At 43.4% G+C, this 25,700-nt stretch overlaps 1 protein-coding gene across 1 annotated transcript in view; it reads right to left on the bottom strand.

The window, feature by feature from the left end:
• LOC126456136 (glutamate receptor ionotropic, kainate 2-like) overlaps positions 1–25,490 on the bottom strand; it is a 293,829-nt gene extending 268,339 nt beyond the window's left edge. Inside the window, exons 1-2 of the mRNA XM_050091890.1 lie at positions 25,409–25,490; positions 5,488–5,648 (exon numbers count right to left, since the gene is read on the bottom strand). Of these exons, the coding sequence (XP_049947847.1) occupies positions 5,488–5,648; positions 25,409–25,437 (190 nt within the window). The 5' untranslated portion in view covers positions 25,438–25,490. The remainder of the gene's footprint in view (positions 1–5,487; positions 5,649–25,408) is intronic.
• Between the last annotated feature and the right edge of the window lie 210 nt (positions 25,491–25,700).

The following is a 25,700-nucleotide window of genomic DNA, read 5'->3' on the forward strand; positions in this document are numbered from 1 at the left end:
CAGAGCCATTTGAACAATTTTTTTATCAAAAGTAAAAATTCGGTGAGCGCTTGAAAACACGAATAACCTTTTCGAATGTCAGCAATTAACCAAATATTCAAAAGAGCTGAAAATGAAAACATACAATAGTAACACATGTACCAACAATGCAAAAAAACTTGAAAATCTGATGTATAAAGCACGTGAAATCAAAATATGCCCGTTACTTTTTGATCAAATCTCATATGTTGCACTTTGTGTGTGGCACGGCAGGCAGCTGCAGCAGTGGAAGCTTCTAGCAGGTCCACAGGGCCACGGCTGTCTGGTAACTGATGGGCACCATCAGCCCTTTATGTGTGAATGTGGAAGTCGCCATACAGCTTCCCGCACCGCGGCTTCGTACACAGTGCCGTTTACATGGCTGCCGGGAATGTGTTGAGTGAATGTAATACAGTGTAGAGCGTATGTACACTGAGGTGACGAAAGTAGAGGAGGAGGAGATTAATGTTTAGCGTCCTGTCGACAAACAGGTCATTGGAGATGGAGCACAATCTCCGATTAGGGAAGGATAGGGAAGGAAATCGACCGTGACGTTTCAAAGGAATCATCCCGGAATTCGCCTGAAGCTATTTCAGAAAATCACGGAAAACGTAAATCAGGACTGCCGAACTCGGGTTTGAACCCAGCCGAATGCAAGTCCAGTGTGCTTACCACTGCGCCACCTCTCTCGGTTGCGACAGAAGTTATGGTATATCTCTAATCTCTTATTCCCCAGAAACTCGATGTGGCATGAATTCAACAAGTCGTTGGAAGACCCCAGCAGAAATGCTGAGCAGTGTTGCCTCTAGACCCGTGTATAATTGCGAAAGTGTTGCCGCTGCAAGATTTTGTGCACCAACTGACGCCCGACTATGTCCCATACATGTTCGATGAGATTCGTGTTGGGCGATCTGGGTGGCCAAATCATTCGCTCGAATTGTTCAGAATGTCTTCAAACCAATCGCAAACGTCTGTGGCTCAGTGACATGGCGTCTTGTCATCCGTAAAAATTCCATAGTCGCTTGGGAATATGAAGTCCATCAATGGCTCCAAATGATCAATGATCGGTTCATTGGACCAGAGGACCCAGTCCATTCCATGTAAACACAGACCACGCCATTATGAAGCCACCACCATCCCGAACAGAGCCTTGTTGACAACTTGTGTCCATGGGTTCATGAGGTCTGCGTCACACTCTATCCCTACCATCAGCTCTTACCAACTGATATGAGGACTTATCTGACCAGGTCACGGTTTTCCTGTCATCTTGGGTACGATATATCTCACGAGCCCGGGAGAGGCGCTGCAGGCGATGTCATGCTGTTAGCAATGGCACTCACGTCGGTCGCCTGTTCTCACAGCCCATTAACGCCAGATTTCGCCGCACTGTCCTAACGGATAAGTTAGTCGTATGTCCCACATTGATTTCTGCTGTTATGCCAAGAAGTGTTGCTCGTCTGTTAATACTGACAACTCTACGCAAACACCGCTGTTCCCGATCATTCATTGAAAGCCGCCGGCCACTGAGTTGTCCGTGATGAGAGATAATGGCTGAAATTTGGTGTTCTCGACACACGCTTGACAATGCGGATCTTGTAATATTAAATTCTCTAACGATTTCCGAAATGGAATATCCCATTCGTCTAGCTGCAACTGGCATTCCTCGTTTTAAGTCTAAAAATTCCCGTCGTTCCGCCGTAATCACGCTGAAACCTTTCTCAAGCGAATCACTTGAGTAAAAATAACAGCTCTGCCAGTTCACTGTTCTTTTATACCTTGTATGCGATACTAGCACTACCTTTATATGTACACTCTGAGCTACTACGGACGAGAAATACCCATTTGCGAACTTCGCTGGGTCGAGAAAAACATTTGCGACGTGCTACGGTTTCTCTCTAAGCGCGAGACCGGGAGAAACACACTGGTTGCACTGGGTGGTCACAATAATTTTAGTTCAAAGTCAGTTATCTAGTAAAACTAGATGGTTCGAGCCCCCACGTCCTTCTGCACGAAAAAATAAAAATAAAAAAAAACAATAATCACCCAAGCATCTACATAGCATGCATCCTCTTGGGGTTCCGTAAAATGTGGTCGGACTTATTTACTAAATTGGCTACGTTAGGCCTGAGGGATGTCAGCCACATCCGCTGCACTATCTCCAATAATTTTAAATTAATTTCAAGTTTATAAAAACAAATGCTAGCAGGTAGGAATAATTTCTAGTGAACAAACACAGCTTTAACTATTTGGAGTTTATTTTAACTTGTTCAGGACAGATTTGACTAAAATACTGTTAAGTGTTCTTGATTTGACCTAAGATACACTCCTGGAAACTGATATAAGAACACCGTGAATTCATTGTCCCAGGAAGGGGAAACTTTATTGACACATTCCTGGGGTCAGATACATCACATGATCACACTGACAGAACCACAGGCACATAGACACAGGCAACAGAGCATGCACAATGTCGGCACTAGTACAGTGTATATCCACCTTTCGCAGCAATGCAGGCTGCTATTCTCCCATGGAGACGATCGTAGAGATGCTGGATGTAGTCCTGTGGAACGGCTTGCCATGCCATTTCCACCTGGCGCCTCAGTTGGACCAGCGTTCGTGCTGGACGTGCAGACCGCGTGAGACGACGCTTCATCCAGTCCCAAACATGCTCAATGGGGGACAGATCCGGAGATCTTGCTGGCCAGGGTAGTTGACTTACACCTTCTCGAGCACGTTGGGTCGCACGGGATACATGCGGACGTGCATTGTACTGTTGGAACAGCAAGTTCCCTTGCCGGTCTAGGAATGGTAGAACGATGGGTTCGATGACGGTTTGGATGTACCATGCACTATTTAGTGTCGCCTCGACGATCACCAGTGGTGTACGGCCAGTGTAGGAGATCGCTCCCCACACCATGATGCCGCGTGTTGGCCCTGTGTGCCTCGGTAGTATGCAGTCCTGATTGTGGCGCTCACCTGCACGGCGCCAAACACGCATACGACCATCTTTGGCACCAAGGCAGAAGCGACTCTCATCGCTGAAGACGACACGTCTCCATTCGTCCCTCCATTCACGCCTGTCGCGACACCACTGGAGGCGGGCTGCACGATGTTGGGGCGTGAGCGGAAGACGGCCTAACGGTGTGCGGGACCGTAGCCCAGCTTCATGGAGACGGTTGCGAATGGTCCTCGCCGATACCCCAGGAGCAACAGTGTCCCTAATTTGCTGGGAAGTGGCGGTGCGGTCCCCTACGGCACTGCGTAGGATCCTACGGTCTTGGCGTGCATCCATGCGTCGCTGCGGTCCGGTCCCAGGTCGACGGGCACGTGCACCTTCCACCGACCACTGGCGACAACATCGATGTACTGTGGAGACCTCACGCCCCACGTGTTGAGCAATTCGGCGGTACGTCCTCCCGGCCTCCCGCATGCCCACTATACGCCCTCGCTCAAAGTCCGTCAACTGCACATACGGTTCACGTCCACGCTGTCGCGGCATGCTACCAGTGTTAAAGACTGCGATGGAGTTCCGTATGCCACGGCAAACTGGCTGACACTGACGGCGGCGGTGCACAAATTCTGCGCAGCTAGCGCCATTCGACGGCCAACACCGCGGTTCCTGGTGTGTCCGCTGTGCCGTGCGTGTGATCATTGCTTGTACAGCCCTCTCGCAGTGTCCGGAGCAAGTATGGTGGGTCTGACACACCGGTGTCAATGTGTTCTTTTTTCCATTTCCAGGAGTGTATTTACCGAGTTAGTTTAACAGCACCAGTCAAATATTAATCACAATCATTCAGCAGTTATTCACTTAATGTTTCTTTTAAAATAGCTGAAACTCCAAGATGAACAAAGTTCCGAGCGGAGAATACTTCTCGAAAAATAATAATAAACCAAACACAATCCGAAGTCCAACCGCAAGCTGAAATCACTATATCCCACGGCGGTTGTTCAGAGTTAAAGTTCGACACGACTCCGCGGTACCAAAATATTCTAAGTTCAACTCGTGTGCGAAATTTTCACAAGTCTCACAAACGCACCACCGAGAATTCTTCAAAGTCCAGCAGCACCCAACTGCTGAAAATCACATGTTCCACGCGACTTCGCGGTCCGAAAATATTCGAAGTCCAGTTCGTGCACGGACTTTTGCCAGTTACACGTGCTACCCCTTTCAACTCAACTGAATGACTGCCCCCTACCACAGGAAATGGCCGTCCTTAAAAGCCCTCGGTTTGAACACTTTGAAGTCGAATCAAGTTTGTTTGCACATAAAATTTATTTTTACTCTTAATATAGATACAATAAAATGCATGTAACACTTCTCTTCAGACGGAAATTTTTCGCTGAATTCAGATTGATCAAAAAATGTCTGTACGGGACCCTATTCTCATATTATTAAAATTTGTGTGTTCTTCATATAGAACTTTTCATTATTTAAAATACTTTTAATGCTTAAATAACTGATATTATTATTGTATTACCTATTTCTTTCTGCCTACTTTTCCATACTGCCGCTATCTTTATAGTTCCTATTTTTTGTTATCAAAATTCTGCATTTGTAATCACGAAAACAGCATCCGGCTCCTCATTTGAATTTTTAAAACGTGTAAAAAAGTTACATAGATATCTTAATACTACTCATTCAAACCTTTCATTTCACACGTTGTTCGTAAAATTTTTTCGAAGCGTCTCCAAGATTTCCAATGTACAATCTTTCTTAGTTATTAAAATATTCGATTTATTATAATTCAAAAACTACCAAAGCGACTGCAGGCGCGTTTATGTGAGCACAAGAGGCTAATTTTCTGCTTGAAAATGAGCCTACAAGCTCCTTTGTGCCACATTGAGATCAGTTTTTATTTATTTCTACATCATACATTTACTTTAGCTTTATGCTAAAACCTGCCAGGAGGAAGCCCACCATGAGCCAGCGTGCCGGCCGTTGAGTTTCCGCGTCACGTGGCTGGACGCCAGACTGACCGTACTCTTTTTAAAGAACCGCCATCTGTCGGTCAGTGCTGAAACTAGGACGATTCTGCTGCTGTGACACACACCCATCTTAGATGTAAACACGCCAGATTCTCGACTGACACTTCGCCGCGATTTTTACTGCAGAAACTGCGGTGTTCACACCCGCCCCCAAAGCCTGTCACCTCACAACATATCTCTGCCCCATAACTTTTGCCACCTCAGTGTAACTGGTGTACTGAGAGAGGTGGCGCAGTGGTTAGCACACTGGACTCGCATTCGGGAGGACGACGGTTCAATCCCGCGTCCGGCCATCCTGATTTAGGTTTTCCGTGATTTCCCTAAATCGCTCCTGGCAAATGCCGGGATGGTTCCTTGGAAAGGGGACGGCTGACTTCCTTCCCTAATCCGATGAGACCGATGACCTCTCTGTTTGGTCTCTTCCCCCAACCAATCCAATCCAAATGTAACTGGTGTTTGTGGGACTGAGTGGGAGCCACTGACCTATGCGTAGACCACCTCCAGCCGCTCCTACTAGCACCACGAGCACCATCAGCAGGGACGCGGGCCGCCACATGGTGCTTCCTTCCTTCTTCGCTCTTCCTTCTTCTGCAGCCGTGCTGGACCACGGTCCTTCACCTTCGCCCCGATGTAAGCCACTGAAACTGTACAATTCGTGTGCTCAACAGTCTCCAAAAGCTGTGACATTCGTCCATATAAAATCGAAATTGATCGACAGATAACACTCTGCTATTTACGTGTTATGAAAACTGGCGAAAAATAACAAACATGCAGAGAAAATATAAATCAATTTAGACGATAGTTTTCTTCTTCCCATATAAAACCAACATATGCAAACGGCTAGCACTGAAATCTACACTGTGTAACCCAGTTAAAGGATTACTTCCTCAGGGGACTGATGACCATGGATGTTAAGTCCCATAGTGCTCAGAGCCATTTGATTACTTCCTCGAAACGCCATAGTTGTCTTCCACACCTTTGTAAAAATAAAGTTTTAACAAAATGTCAGTTTGGTTTCCAGAAAGGTTTTTCAACGGAAAATGCTATATTTGCTTTCACTAATGAAAGATTAAATGCTGTGAGTAATCGAAAGTCACCCGTTGGGATTTTTTGTGATCTCTCAAAGGCTTAGGATTGTGTAAACCATGGAATACTTCTAGATAAACTCAAGTACTGTGGTATGAATGGGACAGTGGTTTAAATCATACCTAACTGGAAGAGTGCAAAGAAATGTTCAAATGTGTGTGAAATCTTATGGGACTGAACTGCTAAGGTCATCAGTCCCTAAGGTTACACACTACTTAACCTAAACTATCCTAAGGACAAACACACACACCCATGCCCGAGGGAGGATTCGAACCTCCGCCGGGACCAGCGGCACGGTCTATGACTGCAGTGCCTTAGACCGCTCGGCTAATCCCGCGCGGCGGAAGAGTGCAGAAAATTGAAATAAGCAGTTCACATAAAATGCAGAAAATGGTGATTTCTCAAACTGGGGAACAATCAAGAACGGGGTGCCGGAAAGTTCGGTCTTGGGTCCTCAGCTGTTCTTAATATATATTAATGACTTTCCATTCTATATTCACGAAGATGCAAAGCTGGTACTTTTTGCCGATGGTACAAGTACAGCTATCACACCCAACAGACGAGAATTAACTGATGAAATTGTAAAGTATGTTTTTCAGAAAATCATTAAGTGGTTCTCTGCAAATGGGCTCTCAATAAACTTTGACAAAACACAGTATATATAGTTCCACACAGTAAATGGAATGATACCATTAATAAATATAGACTTCGATCAGAAAGCGGTAGCTAAGGTAGAATATTCAAAATTTCTAGGTGTATGCACTGATTTCAGCTACTTACGCTATTAGGGTCATTGCAATTTTGGCGATGTACATCTAAGTAAATTAGCTTACCACGCCTATTTTCATTCTCTGTTTTCGTATGGCATCATACTCTGGGGTCTCATCATTGAGTAAAAGAGTGTTCATTGCACAAAAGTGTGTAATCAGAATAACTGCTGGAGCTCATACAAGATCATCCTGCAGACACTTATTTAAAGAGCTAGTGATCTTCACTGTAGCCTCACAATATATATATATATATATATATATATATATATATATATATATATATATATATATATTCACTTATGAAGTTTGTTATTAACAATCCGAACGAATTCGAAAGTAATAGCAGTATACATGGCTACAACTCCAGGAGAAAGGATGATCTTCACTACTCAAGGTTAAATCTAACTTTGGCTCAGAAGGGGGTAAATTGTGCTGCCACAAAAGTCTTTGGTCACTTACCTAATAGTATCAAAAGTCTGACAGACAGCCATTTAGCATTTAAAAGAAAATGAAAAGAATTTCTGAATGGCAACTCTTTCTACTCATTAGATGAATTTTTGGATATAGTAAGTGGGTAATTTCCCCCCCCCCCCCCCCACAAAAAAATTAATAATATTAAGTGTCATGTAATATGTTGTGTAATGTAATATCTTGTATAGACACCTTTTATTAACCTGACACGTTCCACATCATTACGAAGTGTCGTATTCACGATCTGTGGAACAAGTACTAATCTAATGTAATCTGGACGAAGACGTTTGACATTTGGCTCAAACATGCCAGTTACCAACCTCTGTAATGGTACAAATGCATGACGCCCTGCGCGGGCTGAAAAAAACTTAAGACCCTTTGCTGCTTCGGATCACGCTCGGATTTCGTCGAATGGCTTAGAACGGCCCCTTGTGGTTCCACCCTGTACACTAGATCAAAATCTGCGTTTACAGTGCGCTCCAAAGGGGTGCCATCACATTCCCTGGCATTTCTGGTCCACTGTGTCCTTAGAGAAGGGTTGAGTCGGCTGGAGGGTATCAGCAGTGTCAGAGGTTGTCACGAACGTCGTCCTGCTGCTCATCACACTGGAAACTTCCGTTTTCGACCTGGAAATGTCTGGGAATCAAGGCTCGGAGGAAATGGGTGCTTTCATTGACGCCCTTTATGTCACCCCCTACGGCCTTTCGAAGTCGATTCTCAGCGCCGATGTGCCTGAAATATTTTTCTGAGCCACTCGTAAGAAAACAGCTCGACTGCAACGGCAGGCGTTGCAGTTCTGACCTCCATCGGAGAAGCGTCAAAAGGAGGGGTCAGCTGTGGCTAAGAAGTGGTGTTACGACCTCCCTATCGTATGACCCGTCTACGGTGTCGCTTGGTAGAATTGTGGCGAAATTTGGAGCTAATGTGACATCATTTACCCAAATTTTACCTCACATGAACTTCCGAACTCTGGCCTTTTTCTCTCACGTGTTGACACCATCCTGTTTGAACCATCGGCCGAATCCGAGGCTGACGTTGCAGCGCGTCTCGCCTTTCCACAATTACAAAGGCAGGCAGTACGCACGTTTGAGCCAAATTTCAAACTTCTGCATCACTATGGGAGACAATCACGGCGTTTCAAGAAAGTTGTTTCCGCAGTACACATGCCGAAAGATCTGAAACTGAGCGTGTGTGTTACCGCCTACATATTCTAAGAGTAAAGTAATGGAGGGGGCAATGCAAAAAGTCTTCTGGACGAGAGGAGGCGGCTTAGGCATTAACATCAAACAGAAATACAATTCGTTCAAAAACGTATTTAAAAATAACCTCCAACTCTCGACACATAACTAAGAGTAGGCGTTTTGAGTATCACACCTCATTTTGCTAAAATTGCTGCTTATCCAAACGTTTTCACCATAAAATACATTTATTTTAAACCGTTTGCATTATTTTCTACAACTAAATGTTCTGGAACTGTCCAAGAGTTGAAATTTTAGTACAACTTTTGTAATATTCTCTTAATTGTTCTTCTATAACCACTTATACGTAACTGTAATAAAAATAACAACAAAAACATTAAACTAAAAATTATAAAATATAAATATGTAATTAAATTTTAAGAAAAACTCTGTTTTTAAGAGTTGTTCACGTCTAAGGTCGCTGCCTCCCCCATAAACCAACGACCTTGCCGAGGTGGAGTGCCTTGGCGTGCCTCTGCTGCCAGAACGGAAGGGTATCTAAGAGGGACAAGCGTCATCCATAAAAATTCCACTTTCGTTTGGGAACATGACGTTCATGAATGGCTACAAATGGTCTCCAAATGGCAGCTGGACCAGAAAACCCAGTCAATTCCATGTAAACAGAGCCAGTACCATCATCAAACCACCACCTGCTCGCACACTGCATCGTTGACAACTTGGATCCGTGGCTTCATGGGGTCTGCACCACACTCAAACCCTGCCATCAGCTCTTACCAACTGAAATCGCAACTCATTTTACCAGGCCACCGTTTTCCAGACGTCCAGTATCTAACCGATACTGTAAGTAGGCTGTTTAGGTTCTTATGTTGGTAACGCCACGTACCGCTCTGTATTAAAATCACTGACTGTGCTGTGTGCAGTCTGTGGCTGATTAGACTCATTGTTGGAATATTCGCTTGTGTAGTGTTAGGCAGTTGGATGTGAACTAGAGATGGGCAAACTGAAACAAGTAACTGTTTCGAAACAAATGAAACAGTACACTGTAATGTTTCGATACGCTGTTTCGAAACAGTGAAACAGTTTGTGTTTTGTAAGCTAATAAACCTACACATTTTATCATCTTAAATGTCTACTGTATAAGTATGTCCATATAAACACAAATGAGGTGCGAGTGCGCTAATCATGTCGCAGAAAGTATGAAACTTATCACTTAGGCGTCTAGGCAGTTTCGTATTTCCTGCAGCAAATGCGCTGCTTTCGTGTCGTGTGACTTTCATACTTTTCAATTGGCTGAGGACAGCCATAGCTGAAGACAGAAGAACCACCACGAACGGAACTGGAGGTGGGAGCAAACTGCAGAAACAACGGATATGCTACTGGGATTCCCACATTCCGTTAGTATGGGTAATATACCCATTCCGCTAATTTCCATGCACACAAAGGGAATCATTGTGGATAATAGGCACAGTGACTATAGACTCACAAATGACGCCAAATAATTCGAATTAATAACAAAATATAACAGAAAAAAATTTTGTCTTTCAAGGTGTTTCGAACCATTGTTATAAATATACCATGTTTCCCAGCCCTTCCCGTTCACCGTTACACTATCAGTGATATGTCAAACAGATTGCTTGCAATTATACCTACATAAAATTTATGTATATGTCTTATAACTGTCACTCTGCGCCTTTTTTTATTCAAAATGTTGTAGGCTTACTTGCGTTTCTTAATATGATTACAGTACATGAAAAGAGAAGCATATGTTATTAAAAAAAGTGTAATTTAATCGAATGATTTTCACATATTTATTATTTTGAATGCGAATAGTATGCGTTGTTTTATTGTTTGGTTGGTGTTTATAAAGCAATTTCGCAATAGGATAATCAGCTAGAAACGAAGCTTCATTTTCGGATATCTTAGCTTCATGCTATTGCTTGTCAAAAAGATTTCGACACTCTTGAAAGTGTTTCATGAAGTGTTGTGTTTCAGTACCTGTGCCGAGCCCGAATCTCGTACGACACAGAGCGGAATGAAACAACACTGTTTCGATACAATTAGTCCGTTCCAAGCACAGGTGGACTGAAACAGCCTTATTTTGAAACAACGATACAGTGTCTGGCTCGAGATCGAATCTGGTCCGGTTATCCGAGACAGGGGCGGAATGAAACACCACTGTTTCGAACCAGCGAACCACAGCCGTTCCGAAACACTGATACAGTTCCGCGTATCGGTACACTGTATCGAAATATAGAAACAGTGGCCAAGTCTAATGTGAACAGATCGTAGCGTTGGGCAGTTGGAAGTCAGCCGCCAGCTGTGCTGGATGTGGAGAGAGAGATGCCAGAGTTTTGAGCGGACGATCTGGACGTGTGAAAAAACAACAAAGAACGGAACTTGTCTAGCTTGAAGAGGGAAACCAGATGGCGCTTATGGTTGGCCCGCTAGATGGCGCTGCCATAGGTCAAACGGATGTCAAATGCCTTTTTTAAAATAGGAACACCCATTTATTATTACATATTCGTGTAGCACGTAAAGAAATATGAATGTTTTAGTTGGGCCACTTTTTCGCTTTTTGATAGATGGGGCTGTAATAGTCACAAACATATGGCTCACAATTTTAGACGAACAGTTGGTAACAGATAAGTTTTTTAAATTAAAATACAGAACGTAGGTACGTTTGAACATTTTATTTCGGTTTTTCCAATGTGATACCTTTGTGAACTTATCATTCCTGAGAAAGCATGCTGTTACAGCGTGATTACCTGTAATTACCACATTAATGCAATAAATGCTCAAAATGATGCCCGTCAACCTCAATGCATTTGGCAATAAGTGTAACGACATTCCTCTCAACAGCCAATAGTTTGCCTACCGTAATGTTTGCCCATGCATTTACAGTGCGCTGACGCATGTTGTCAGGCGTTGTCGCTGGATCACGATAGCAAATATCCTCAAACTTTCCCTATAGAAAGAAAGCCAGGGACATCAGATCCGGTGAACGTGCGGGCCGTGGTATGGTGCTTCGACGAACAATCAACCTGTCATGAAATATGCTATTCAATACCGCTTCAACCGCACGCGAGCTATGTGCCGGACATCCATCATGTTGTAAGTACATCGCCATTCTGTTATGCAGTGAAACATCTTGTAGTAACATCGTAGGAAATCAGCATACATTGCACCATTTAGATTGCCATCGATAAAATGGGGGCCAATTATCCTTCCTCCCATAATGCCGCACCATACATTAACCCGCCAAGATCGCTGATGTTCCACTTGTCGCAGCCATCGTGGATTTTCCGTTGCCCAATAGTGCATATTATGCCGGTTTACGTTACCGCTGTTGGTGAATGACGCTTCGTCGCTAAATAGGAAGCGTGCAAAAAATCTGTCATCGTCCCGTAATTTCTCTTGTGCCCAGTGGCATAACTGTACACGACGTTCAAAGTAGTTGCCATGCAATTCCTGGTGCATAGAAATATGGTACGGGTGCAATCGATGTTGATGTAGTATTCTCAACACCGACGTTTTTGAGATTCCCGTTTCTCGCGCAGTTTGTCTGTTACTGATGTGCGGAATAACCGCGACAGCAGCTAAAACACCTACTTGGGCATCATCATTTGTTGCAGGTCGTGGTTGACGTTTCACATGTGGCTGGACACGTCCTGTTCCCTTAAATAACGTAACTATCCGGCGAACGGCCGGACACTTGGATGATGTCGTCCAGGATACCGAGCAGCATACATAGCACACGCCCGTTGGGCATTTTGATCACAACAGCCATACATCAACACGATATCGACCTTCTCCGCAATTAGTAAACGGTCCATTTTAACACGGGTAATGTACCACGAAGCAACCGTCCGTAATGGCGGAACGTTACGTGATACCACGTACTTATACGTTTGTGACTATTACAGCGGCATCTATCACAAAGCGAAAAAAGTGATCCAAGTAAAACATTGATATTTCTTTACGTGCTACACGAAAATGTAATAAAAATTGGGGTTCCTATTTTTAAAAAAACGCTGTTGATATCCGTTTGACCTATGGCAGCGGCACCTAGCGGGACAACCATAGCGCCATCTGGTTTCCCCCTTCAAGCTAGACGAGTTTCGTTCTTTGTAGTTTTTTCGTTTGATGCTTTTTTCGTGAGGTATTTGTCCCGGTCACTATCAATGGACCACCCTATATATATATAATGAGTTTTGAACACTATTAAGGTAAATACATTGTTCCTTCTCTATCAAAATCTTTCATTTGATGACTATGCTTATCAGTAGTTGGTGCCTTCAGTAGTCAGAATCTTTTATTTAGATGGCAGTATTGGCAGTCGCTGTACTGCAGTAGTTCGAGTAACGAAGATTTTTGTGAGGTAAGTGATTCATGGAAGGTATAGGTTATTGTTAGTCAGGGCCATTCTTTTGTAGAGATTATTGAAAATCAGATTGCGTTGCACTAAAAAAATATTGTGTGTCAGTGTAGTGATGATCAGAATAAGTAAAGAGGGAACTGTCTGAGTACGTTCAGTTTCACTCAGCTGTCTTTGTATCAGATACCGTAGAAGTTTACCAGCCCAGCAGTTCATAATTTTTCTAAGGGGACGTTTCAACACGGTCACGAGTACGGGAGAGGCGCTGCGGGCGATGTCGTGCTGTTAGCAAAGGCGTCGATCGCCCCTTGCCACAGCACATTAAACCCAAATGTCGCCCCATTGTCCTAACGGATACGTTCGTCGTACGTCCCACATTTATCTTTGCGTTTATATCAAGCAGTGTTGCTTGTCTGTTAGCAGTGACAATTGTGCTCAAACGCAACTGCTCTCGGTCCTTAAGCGAAGGCCGTCAGCCACAGGATTGTCCGTAGTGAGAGGTAACGGCCTGAAATTTGGTACTACCGGCACACTCTTGACACTGTGGATATCGGAATACTGAATTCCCTAAGGATTTCCTAAATGGAATGTCTCATGCATCTATCTCCAAATACCATTCCTCGTTTAAAATATGTTAAATCCTGTTGTGCGGCTATAATCACGTCGGAATCGTTCTCCCATGAATCACCTGAGTACAAACGACAGCTCTGCCAATGCACTGCCTGTTTAAAACCTCGCGTACGCAATAGCACCGCCATGGTGTACATATGTACATACATATCGGTATCCCGTGGCTTGTATCATCGCAGTGTATTTTAACCTACTCAACAAATAATAATTTAATATATTGTCTTATTAGCATACTTACTTCATTATTTTCGTTGTCACGTTCATCGCAAGACTCTGTGGCCTTCCCATAGAACTCTCAGGATTCTTCTGATGATGTAGCAAAATATCTCTGTAGTTTCTTTACATCGTAAGATTCTTGACACTCAGATTGTTTCTATATTTTATTACGGTTGATTAATCAATGTCCTTGAAAATATCTATGTTGGATTTCTGCATTTCAACAATGATCGGAGGGGAAAAGCATGTTGTTTCGCCTTTGCAGATGGCATTATCTTTGTTTCATTTTATGTAAAGAATTCTTGCTTCAGATATTTTGAATGGTATCTGCCCATTTATTAATCTGTTACCACTGGTTTCGAATCGTACACATGCCAGTCCTTTCCCAGAACCATACAGGTACAATGGTGGCTCAAAACCTGATTATGCGTGACGGTAACGTTGCGGTTTCAAGTTTCGTCAATCCTTTTTAATGGTATCTAATACCCTACCAGGGTGATGTAGATGTTGAGTTTTGTGAAATAAAGTCCTCGTTAGTGTGAACACCCTGAAACGGAACTTGTTGTAGCGTTCCAATGTTTTATTAAATTGCTAGCACGCAGAAATTATTAGCAAAAGTTTCTTCTCTTGCAGGTAATACCTCAGGTGGTGTCCAAAAGGAGAGAATGGACTAAACAGTGTAACTTATTGAATTTTTTTCTGTTGTGTACCACGTTTCCCATTTTCCTTTCCTTTGTGTGGCCTGGACGGTATAAATGAGTGAGTGTGTGAACTAGCAGAAAGCTTTATGGCACAGATTGTAACACTGCATGAATGGTCGTTCTGGGGTAGGTAGTACCAACCCCCCAAGCGTGAACAAGTTTAGCAGAGGCCAAGTTTGCGGGTCAGGGCAAAGATGACACGTAGGCCCGCGTATTGGCTCTGTCAGGTTGGCGCGTAACCCCCAACACGTTTGTAAGCGGAACGGTTGGGCGAATTCGGTTAGAGGAGCACTTGTTCCTGGGTCGTGGTGCTGGACAGTCATGGAGACGCAGCTCTCGTTTTGGTGATGTTAACATAGGTATTAGATTGTCTGAAATCTGCTCTGTAACGAAGTCCAGATGTTGAAATCAGGCGCGAAATTACCACTGAACCCCATAAGGGAATTGATTTTCTTAATTTACTCGAATTTCAGTAGACCTTGCGTTAGTGCCTTGTTCAGGCAACGCACCATGTACCTTAAGCTCACAGTCACGTTATTGCTCTGTGCTTAACGGAAATTCACTCATTCAATGTGTTTTAATCTGCCTCTTACATTTACAGTAATATTTTGGGTTTTTTATTTATTTTCCATATGTTTTCTTTGTGAGCTTGCTTTCGCGCCACGTGGTCGGTTGGAGCAACCGCCGCATTGATAAATTGTAGTTTCGGTCTGAAAATATATTGTACACGATGAATAATCATATGATAGTGAGCGAGTGTAAAATAGGGAAGGAATAATAGTGTGTCCATATTTTTCTGGGTTTCTGTTGGCTACTGAAACTTGGCCATGTGGGTGGAACAGCATTGAAGTGATGTTTCTTGTGCACGCCCATAACGAGTTGATTTGTTGGCGATGTTGTGCGTTAAGTAAAATACTCGTGCCACTAGGAAAAGTATCGGATTTTAATGCCCACTGATTTGATAAAGATTTGCAAAATACTCTTCCACCCTGACCTAGTTTTGCTTGTATTGTCTTTGCGGAACTTGTTCTGAGTAATCTATAGTAACTGAATGTAATAACCGAGGGTTTAGGTATAATTGTGCGGTTGAATAGAATTACCTTGAAGCCAGGTCTGCGCTCCTCTGCCCCATTCCATAATTACGTGGCGAAACTGAACCGTGTTAACTAGAGACCGGTTTTGATGATGTACATTGCAAGAGAAACAAGACTAGTTGTTGAAATACCATCGGTACTGAATAAATATCAATTAATCTCTACCCTCGACTGATTATTTACTCCTTCCATCATAAAGAATAGGTGGCAGTCAGTACCACAGTCGAATTCTGGGTCATGGAAGCAAATAAAAGCTATATAATGCCTATTAAGCCCTGTATAGGTGCCTTCTGTAGTGGTTCAAAAGAATGTTATCCGTTGCGTTCAAATATCTACCGGTTTGTTAAAACCTTCCGCTAGAAATTAATACCCAGCAATAACTCGCAGGGGCCAGTAATTTCGTGGACCTCACGAATTTAAGAAATCGTTTACTACAGACGGTAGCTTGCAGGCGCGGTAGGACATGTCAAAGCGACGGTAATCTTCCTACTTAGGTGGACTTATACCACCACCAGTACTGGAAGGTTACGTTGCAACCCTTCTACGAAATACTCCCAGCTAACTCGTGATAACATTACAGAGCAAAGTACAATACGCAAAGTTTGTTCATACCACACTCGATTGGCTTCAAGACCTCGGTGAATAGGTATATCAAAGGTGGTCAAGCTGAGATAAGTGCTGTCGATTGGACATAACATAAAAAAAATCTTCCATCTGTCTGCTCACGAAAATCCCAACTGTTTATCTGCTTCGAAACTTATCCTAAAGCACCTATCCAGTGCGCAGAATAAATCGACGTCGAAAGGTAAACAGTTTGTGGGGACTCAGTATGTAGTCGCTATCTCCCGAGGGTCATGCGTCGATGCGGCCACCAAGAAGTAACATGCACCAGCCTGGGAAGAAACAGTAGTGCCCAGTGAGTTAACGTGGAACCCGAACCATGTGTCGTTTTTGGCGACCCCTCACATCGTTGAGAGGTGAGGGTTAGGTTAAAACTGTCTGAAAGATCCGTGGTCCGACCGGAAATGGGTTTCCAGGCATCACTTTGCCACGAGACTAGCAAGCCCAACAACAGTTCAGATAATTGACTTTAATATGAGGAAATCCAATTTCTATAAAACGATTCCATCTAAATAAAGATCATTTTGTTGCTCTTTCTCAATAATTGAAAGAAGTACACTATCTGCTACTATTTTAAAAACGGACCATTAGTACACTTTCTTTTTAGTATAGTAGCTATACTATTATCTCTCTCTCTCTCTCTCTCTCTCTCTCTCTCTCTCTCTCTCTGTGTGTGTGTGTGTGTGTGTGTGTGTGTGTGTGTGTGTGTGTGTGTGTGTGGATACGGTCTTTTTCAAGTCTGGAGATTATCTTTCGGCGTTGCTGCTTTCGGCGTTGCTAATCCGTTAGTGAACTCGAGCAGTACTGTTTCAAACATTATTCACAATGAATTAGTTTTCTCAGCTAAGTAATGATAGTTAGCTATTCCTGGAGACTGCATGAGGGCTTGAGTTTACGCAGGAAACACGTTGTGAATGCTAAGCTGCCACTGATATAGAAAGTGACAAGCCAGTTGGCCAGAGGCGGGGGAGGGGGGAGGGTTCAGGTAAGGACAGTCCATAAAATGGTGTCGTGGGATTTCCGATCGTGTGGTTTGTGAGCCATGACGTCCACGTGGTGTTTCTGACCACAAATATTTTAGCCATTGATTTTCCGAACGTTGAATGAAGCCACACCATTGGAGAAGCCTGTGCCAACAATTTCGTAACAAGAACATTTCATATTTTATCCAGGCTGAGAACTGGCTCTGCACATAGTTCATAGACATGTTCAAATGTTTTATTATTTCGCTTTTTTATTTACCTATTTTTTCTTTCGAAAGCATTACTGCAGCAAATTATCACGTTTCTTGTCTGATTTTATGAACAATTTTTCACCCATTCTATTTGTAAGAAAGCCAAATATTGTAAACATCTTCTTAAACCCCCTTAGCCGTTGTATATATTTTTATAATCCCTTTCAGCCTTTTGTCAAGATCCATGTACCTTTTCTACTTTTTTGAAGAGGCATGCCAACGGAATTTTCTTTAATGTCAAATATAGCATTCACTCTTCCCCCTTCAGCTTGTTTATCAGAGGGTATACGTTTCGATGTTTTTGATTTACTGAGGATTTTAGTTTCCTATGCCAAACTTCGATAGCATTTGAAAACATTTCAACATGTTTACTAGGATTTTCCATCCATTGATTATCGATATAGTGAGTGAATTTCATAACCTTTTCTCTACCGGGCATTTCCTCCACTATTACCGATGCAAAAGTCATCAACATTGTTTGGTGTACGACGTGTCACTTCAGCACACATGTGACAAAACTATTGGACTTCTCTATCCCTGTGTTCGTCCGTTAATCCCCACTCCTTTATCTTCTTCCATGGGCACTGGTTGAAGTGCAATGTTCTACCGGAAAGGGGTGTTCTGGAGAACACTGATTCCATAGCTCTAATTGTAGCCATTTCGAAGTCTTACACTGTAGTTTTCAATGACCATCGAGGCATCTCATTTTTCAATCCAGAAAAAAGTTTTTCATGTGTGTTTTGAATTTTGTCTGCGAGAAAAACAAATAAAACAGTATATACTTTCGTCTCCTCTTCTTGTATTCCGAAATCAACTGTATGGTGTACAGCTGTTTCAATTGTTTCGAACGATTGTCAGATGTACCGCCTATATGACGTTCCGTTTTCACATGAGATTTTCCCCGTTTCTTCTCAACCAAACACCAGGATTCTTTTGTTAGGAACAGACCCATCGACAATTATAAAAAACCTGTTAACTTCAGTTTGAAGCAATTTCGACTATTTTCCGACCGTGACTGTCTCAAGAAATATGTAAAGGTTTCTTTAATGGGCGCTACCAGTCACAAACTTTGTCAACTATTGTATTACTTATTTATTTACCTACATGTTTCGAGGGAATATCTCATCTTTAGGTCAAATGGCATTACAACACAACTTTACAATGTCATACTGATGTTACATAATCTTTTCGTAAATGCTGTGGTCATCCTGTGGAAGAAGAGAAAACTTAGTAAGAAGCGACGTCACTTTGGGAACTGGACTGATGTTTGCACGAAAATGTTTTGTAACGGTTTCTTGCAAACATCAGTCCAGCTTCCAAAGTGACATCGCCTCTTAACTAAGTTTTCTCTTCTTTCACAGAATGGCAACAGCATTTACGAAAAGACTATGCAACATTGATATGAACTTATTGTAAAGTTGTGTTGTAATGCGCCGGCCGGAGTGGCCGAGCGGTTCTAGGCGCTAAGGTCTGGACCGCTACGGTCGCAGGTTCGAATCCTGCCTCGGGCATGGATGTATGTGATGTCCTTAGGTAAGTTAGGTTTAAGTCGTTCTAAGTTCTAGGGGACTGATGACCTCAGATGTTAAGTCCCACTGTGCTCAGAGCCATTTGAACCATTTTTGTGTTGTAATGTCATTTAGCCTAAAGATGAGGTATTCCCTCGAAACATGTCGGTAAATAAATAATACAATGGTTGACAAAGTTTGTGACTGGTAGTGGTAATTTAAAAAAACTTTACATTGAGTTACTTTCAAAATGTCTTCGCTCAACTTCTCCAAAATAATTTCACGGTTCTGTGTCGTTGCCGTAGCTTCGCTTGTAGCTTTACACAATGTAGTCTTGGAATTTTTATGATTTGGCATATTTGCGACGAAATCTAAACTTTTATATTTCAAATATCGAAATTCCTCTATACAGTTTTGGAAGAAAGACACAGCCTTTTCTTCATGGATTCTTTTCCTGCAATTATACTTTTTTTTCTTAATCTGCACATCTGCTTCGTCTGGTGGACGATAATGTTGTTCAGCGATGATTCTGCCACTTGCAATTTTTAAATGGCCTCGGCACTTACTCCGTTCGAAATTCACGCGCAACCAGTTCATTTTCTGAGCATCCGGAAGCGATGACCATCCTTGAGAAGATACAGCTTCCTTTTTGTTTTTGTAATTAATATTTCCATTTCCTGCAGTGCCTAGAACTCAAAGTAGCCTAGGCCTACCAAACTAAACGGAAACAAAGGCTATCGGCGAGGGCACTGCCCGGCCGACACGGTAATAAGACGCACGCTGCTGGTGAATGACTGGCGTCAGTCATCAGTGGGAGAGGCTATGGTCGGAAAACCCACTGTGCAAAACTTGTTAGAAGTCCCACGTATCTGCGTCGTCTTCAAAAGGGTAGGAAACAGCACGCTCGGAAAGCCCACGTAGCCCGTAAAACTCTACCCAGGAGGCTGAGATTCAGGTAACCTTCAGCGGACTAGGAACTATAGAAACATTGGGATGACTAGGAGAGAGACTTTAGGCTGCTCAGTTTCCTGCCTGGCCCGGTGCGCCCCTCCTTAGCTAACCTGGTCGCTCAAGACTCCTCTTAAGCTACCATATTGAAAGCGATCTCAGTGCGGACACCAGATCAACACAAGATGCTGTGAAACAGTACTCACATCCTCAGACTGTCCACCACACCCAGCCTCCAGGTAGCTGGATAACAGGAGCACGCCACCACTCCCACCCAGGGGTGACTAGGATAGTCCAAATAGTGAGCGTAGACAGCCTGAACGGAGTCACACATAAAACCTAATACCAATAAGTTTTTGAACCGAAATCGATCACAGATTCGACAGAGTTCATACCATTCGGCATTAGATGTCCACATGGCCTATAACTACGTATGTGATCTTGAGTGTACTAAATGTACCTGTGTCGAAGCATGCTAAATTTCTTTGGGTCACCTCTGCTTTTTCTGTCAATCCTTTGTCTTCCCGAGAGTATGCAACTCTTCTGTATGGCGTAATGATAGCTGCACCCTCTTTGGGTAAAATATTCTGTAGTATATTAATGATTCGTGGTACGTGTGTGGTTAGGGTCATCTACTTCCTGGCCAGACTGTCAAAGTAGGTTCTCCCTATACTGTCAAAGCTGCACAAAGTTTCAAGCCATAGTCGATCTCGATATCCAATTTACTATGTAGCTAATTCCAGTTATTTCCCCTCGTACAACTAACCCATCTATTGCGTTTCTTATCAGTTGCTCAGATTCAACAGCTTAGTGAGGTGCGAGGCATGATTGGTTACTTACACCGTTGTGCTAATCAAGTAAGCCACTGGACCTTATAGGCGACATTACGATCAAACAATCCGGAGACCGGAATTTGCGACACTGGCCAACAGTTAAGGGTACGGAACAGCTAATTCAGTGTGACCATGAGTGAAGTAATATTTTATAATTTGGGCATTTGCGTGCTAACTTGAAACTCACATGTTGCAGATTTAACCGGGCCTAGTAACCTGTTCTCAGTGCAGAGCGAGCGAGGAAAAGCTTACAGGACAAGTAATATGAAGCAAACCTACTTGCCCGCCTCTAATAGGACATCAGAGGGGTAGCTATGAGGGTATAAATAATTGAGCTCAGGGGCTCAAAGCTTCTTCAGTCGTGCCACGATTCTGCATCCTGAATCGGAGAGAATGCTGGGCTTCTGCGTTTCAGAGAAAATGCGACCCACCCTTGGCGCTGAAGATCGGCTGACAACCTACACCCTGACTGACTCATCGAATTCTGGCGAGGTGTGCCTACCAGTAGCGTAATGTCGCGGGACTCTGGAAGCTTCGCAGATGCAGGAAGCAGGTAGGCGGCCAACATCGGCGCTCTGAGAGAATTCGGCCGACGGACTGCAATCTGTCTGCGATTCGGCTGGGTCAGATGGATCCTCGCGACCTCGTAGCCACCTAGACGTCATCGACTATCATCCCTTCGACCCCTGGGGAGATGGGCAGCGCGAGGGGGGCGGGTGTTCAACAGGGCACAGGTACTTGGCAACGGACGTCTGTCGTCGGCTACTGCATCAAAGCACACACGTTCTTCTCCACACGCGACACGCTCGGCGTCGCCTGCTGATGGGATGCTCGGCAATGCGGTCCACGACTCATGACTGCGGACGCAATTGCCTGATTGGGGTTTCGGCGCATTCCGCGATCGGCTGTGTTTGCAAGTACACAGTGCTTATACGCTGCTTGAATAAACGCCTGCCAGTACTACCGCTTTTTCACTGTACACCTTGGCTTATATCTGTTCTCCCTTAGCATTCTTTTTCACCCATCCTGATGCAAACCGGGCTGGAATGGGCTACAATACTAAGAGGCTAGTAGTTTGCTGCATGATTAATGTTCAGTACTTTATTAAGTATGATGGTACTGAAGAAATCAAAGCTTTTCTTAGAAAATGCGACAATATACTCCAATTAATGCATTTGAAACTGATGGAAGAAGGAGAATATGGTATGACTCTTGTCAGAGTTTACACTGAGTCTTTCTTAGAGACACAGACAGCCTACACAGTACAAGTAAGCATCGCGTAACAGAGTGGAAATTCCGCAGTGACGTCACAAATGGATTTCACATTTACACTACTGGCTATTAAAATTGCTACACCCAGAAGAATTGCAGATGATAAACGGGTATTCATTGGACAAATACATTATAGTAGAACTGACATGTGATTACATTTTCACGCAATTTGGGTGCATAGATCCTGAGAAATCAGTACCCAGAACCACCTCTGGCCGTAATAACGGCCTTGATACGCCGCGGCATTGAGTCAAACAGAACTTGGATGGCGTGTACAGGTACAGCTGTCCATGCAGCTTCAACACGATACTACAGTTCATCAAGGGTAGTGACAGGCGTATTGTGACGAGCCAGTTGCTCCACAATCATGGACCAGACATTTTCAAAAGGTGAGAGATCTGGAGAAAGTGCTGGCCGGGGCAGCAGTATAACATTTTCTGTATCCAGAAAGGCCCGTACAGGACCTGCAACATGCGGTCGTGCATTATCCTGCTGAAATGTAGGGTTTCGCAGGGATCGAATGAAGGGTAGAGCCACGGGTCGTAACACATCTGAAATGTAACTTCCACTGTTCAAAGTGACGTCAATGGGAACAAGAGGTGACCAAGACGTGTAACCAATGGCACCCCATACCATTACGCCGGATGATACGCCAGTACGGCGATGACGAATACACGCTTCCAATGTGCATTCACCACGATGTCGCCAAACATGGATGTGACCATCATGATGCTGTAATCAGAACCTGGATTCATCCGAAAAAATGACGTTTTGCCATTCGTGCACCCAGGTTCGTCGTTGAGTGCACCATCGCAGGCGCTCCTGTCTGTGATGCAGCGTCAAGGGTAACCGCAGCCATGGTCTCAGATCTGCTAGTCCATGCTGCTGCAAACGTCGTCGAACTGTTGGTGCAGATTGTTGTCTTGCAAACGTCCTCATCTGTTGACTCAGGAATCGAGACGTGGCTGCACGATCCGTTACCGCCATGCGGATAAGATGCCTGTCATCTCAACTGCTAGTGATACGAGGCCGTTGGGATCCAGCACGGCGTTCCGTATTACCCTCCTGATCCCATCGATTCCTTATTCTGCTAACAGTCATTGGATCTCGACCAACGCGAGCAGCAATGTCGCGATACGATAAACCGCAATCGCGATAGGCTACAATACGATCTTTATCAAAGTCGGAAACGTGATGGTACGCATTTCTCCTCCTTACACGAGGCACCACAGCAACGTTTCACCAGGCAATGCCGGTCAACTGCTGTTTGTGTATGAGAAATCGGTTGGAAACTTTCCTCATGTCAGCACGTTGTAGGTGTCGCCACCGGCGCCAACCTTGTGTGAATGGACTGAAAAACTAATCATTTGCATATCACAGCACCTTCTTCCTGTCGGTTAAATTTCGCGTCTGCAGCACGTCATCTTCGTGGTGTAGCAATTTTAATGGCCAGTATTGTAATATGTCGCATGCAGCTGTTTTGCAAAAAAATGTTAAACTCTGTCGAACATTACGTACAGAGGTCACAGATACGCTTCCGCAAGTGTCGTAATCCGCGCTTGCATCCATTGATATTAAATTTCTTTAATCATTTTAACCTGTTCTGTACTTCGGAGCTCTTTTCATTAAAACGCCGCTAGCCTAAAGTTTTGTCTTCCCAAGACACAGGTTGTAATTTACATTCTACGGATTAAAAACATAGACCGATCATGACCACATTTTAATATAATATAACCTGTCATATTCTTGATACGTTCCACAACTTGCAACTTTCTGGAGTTATTAAGATTACTGTGAAATGTTCTTCGTAGCAGTTGGCCAGTCTAATGGAGTTAAAAGTTGTCACTTAATGCATACTGTTTAATGTCAGATTTACTTCAATTCAACAGTATTAAATCATGCTAACATAATATACTTCTCAATGTAATAGACGTTTAATTTTATATATATATATATATATATATATATATATATATATATATATATATATATATATATATAAGAGGGTCCTTGGTATATTTTGTGCTGCACATTATTTGTGACGTCTCTGATACATCTTGTACATCTGACACATAAACAGATGTTAGACCGTGACGCGAAGTTTACAGTGGATATAGTGCCCTAGAAGAGCCTTGAGGCAGCATTGTGGCAGCTTATCCTGATTGCGTACGTGACCTGTTACACAGTAGACGAAACAGGAGTCAATCACAAGTAAGGCCGCTGCAATACACCGTAATCAGGGTTTGCGTGTAAGTATGGGGACAAACAGGAAGAAGGGTATCTCGGCATCTTTAGCCATTGCAGATGGCAACAAAGCATCTACCCTCTTCACGACAGTGGGCGTCGAACCCAACATAGTGACACATCATTTCAAATGGTTTACAATAGTGACTTAAAACTTATCGTTATCATCCTCATGTAACACAAATGAACGAAATTCTTAGTACTGATACTGTCTTCTAGGCCCACAAAGATGTTTTTATAGGTAATATTTGAAGATTTACAAGAAAATATGCATGAAAGCGCAGGCTTTTATTCGCAAAGTAGTTATTAAAGCGGATATCCATGGCCGTATCTGTGCAGACCTCCAGATATCTGAAAACATCCCTCTATTTCAGGATGTTCCAAATACATCATTATAATCACAAAGCTACATACTTTCTTCAACGTCTTACTCCAGGAAAAAGCTACAAGTATTTAAGTGTAGCAAAACAATTCACTTCCTTCCTGGGCGCGCGGGGTAGCCACGCGGTCTGAGGCGCCTTGCCACCGTTCTCGCGGCTCCCCCCGTCCGAGGGTCTAGTCCTCCCTCGGGCATCGGTGTGTGTTTTGTCCTTAGCGTAAGATAGTTTAAGTTAGATTAAGTAGTGTGTAAATCGAGGGACCGATGACCTCCAGTTTGGTCCCATAGGAACTTGCCACAAATTTCCAATTTTCTCTCCCCCCCCCCCCCCCCCCCCCCGCACCCCCACAAATTTAATTTTCCCAAATTGTACACTTTTACTCAACGAAAACCTTGTGTTGATATCTTTGTGGAAACTTAGTGGGCAAGGACTAATAGCAGAGCGAACAATGAACATTGTGAAACTCCATTGGCCACTTCCCCCACATCAGATGCGCTGCCTCGATAATCTGGCTTATTCCATGTTACTTCTCGATTTCTTTTCGTCGGTAACAATGAGAACCGGTACGTGTAAGCGTCAGGTTAAACAGTGAGAATTGTGCTCTTGTATCAGAAGTGGGCTTCACATTTATCACCTAAGTCGCGCTTTCAGAACTGAGTGTCAATGCAAGCTTCCAGAAACGTTACATGAAAATCTCGAAGATCTGGGACCTACATCGTTCCATTCACAAAACAAAAACAGACATTAAAGCAATACTGCCTCTTTCTCATAACTGGGCGTTTGTAAAATGTTGGTCAGATCTACGCACCTTCGTAAACTTACTGTGTGAGGAACAATAACGGCCCAAACATTGAACCTTGTGGAATTCGATCGAAAATTTCTCTAGTGTCATCTATCTTCTCGTAAATTATCTGATTTATTTCATCCAACTGTCCACTGTTTTTTAGTCTATAACGGCAAGACACAGTCGGTTCCTGGAACACACAACTGAAAAACAAGCTTTTCTAAATAAATGTCCGCATTTACATAGTGAATCATCACACAGAATAGCACTGTTCGATTGATGGACAGGGTATTCCATTAGAGTGGAGGGGTTTACAAGAGAGAGACAACA

This window comes from Schistocerca serialis, chromosome 2, assembly GCF_023864345.2.
Source record: "Schistocerca serialis cubense isolate TAMUIC-IGC-003099 chromosome 2, iqSchSeri2.2, whole genome shotgun sequence".
Lineage (NCBI taxonomy): Eukaryota > Metazoa > Arthropoda > Insecta > Orthoptera > Acrididae > Schistocerca > Schistocerca serialis.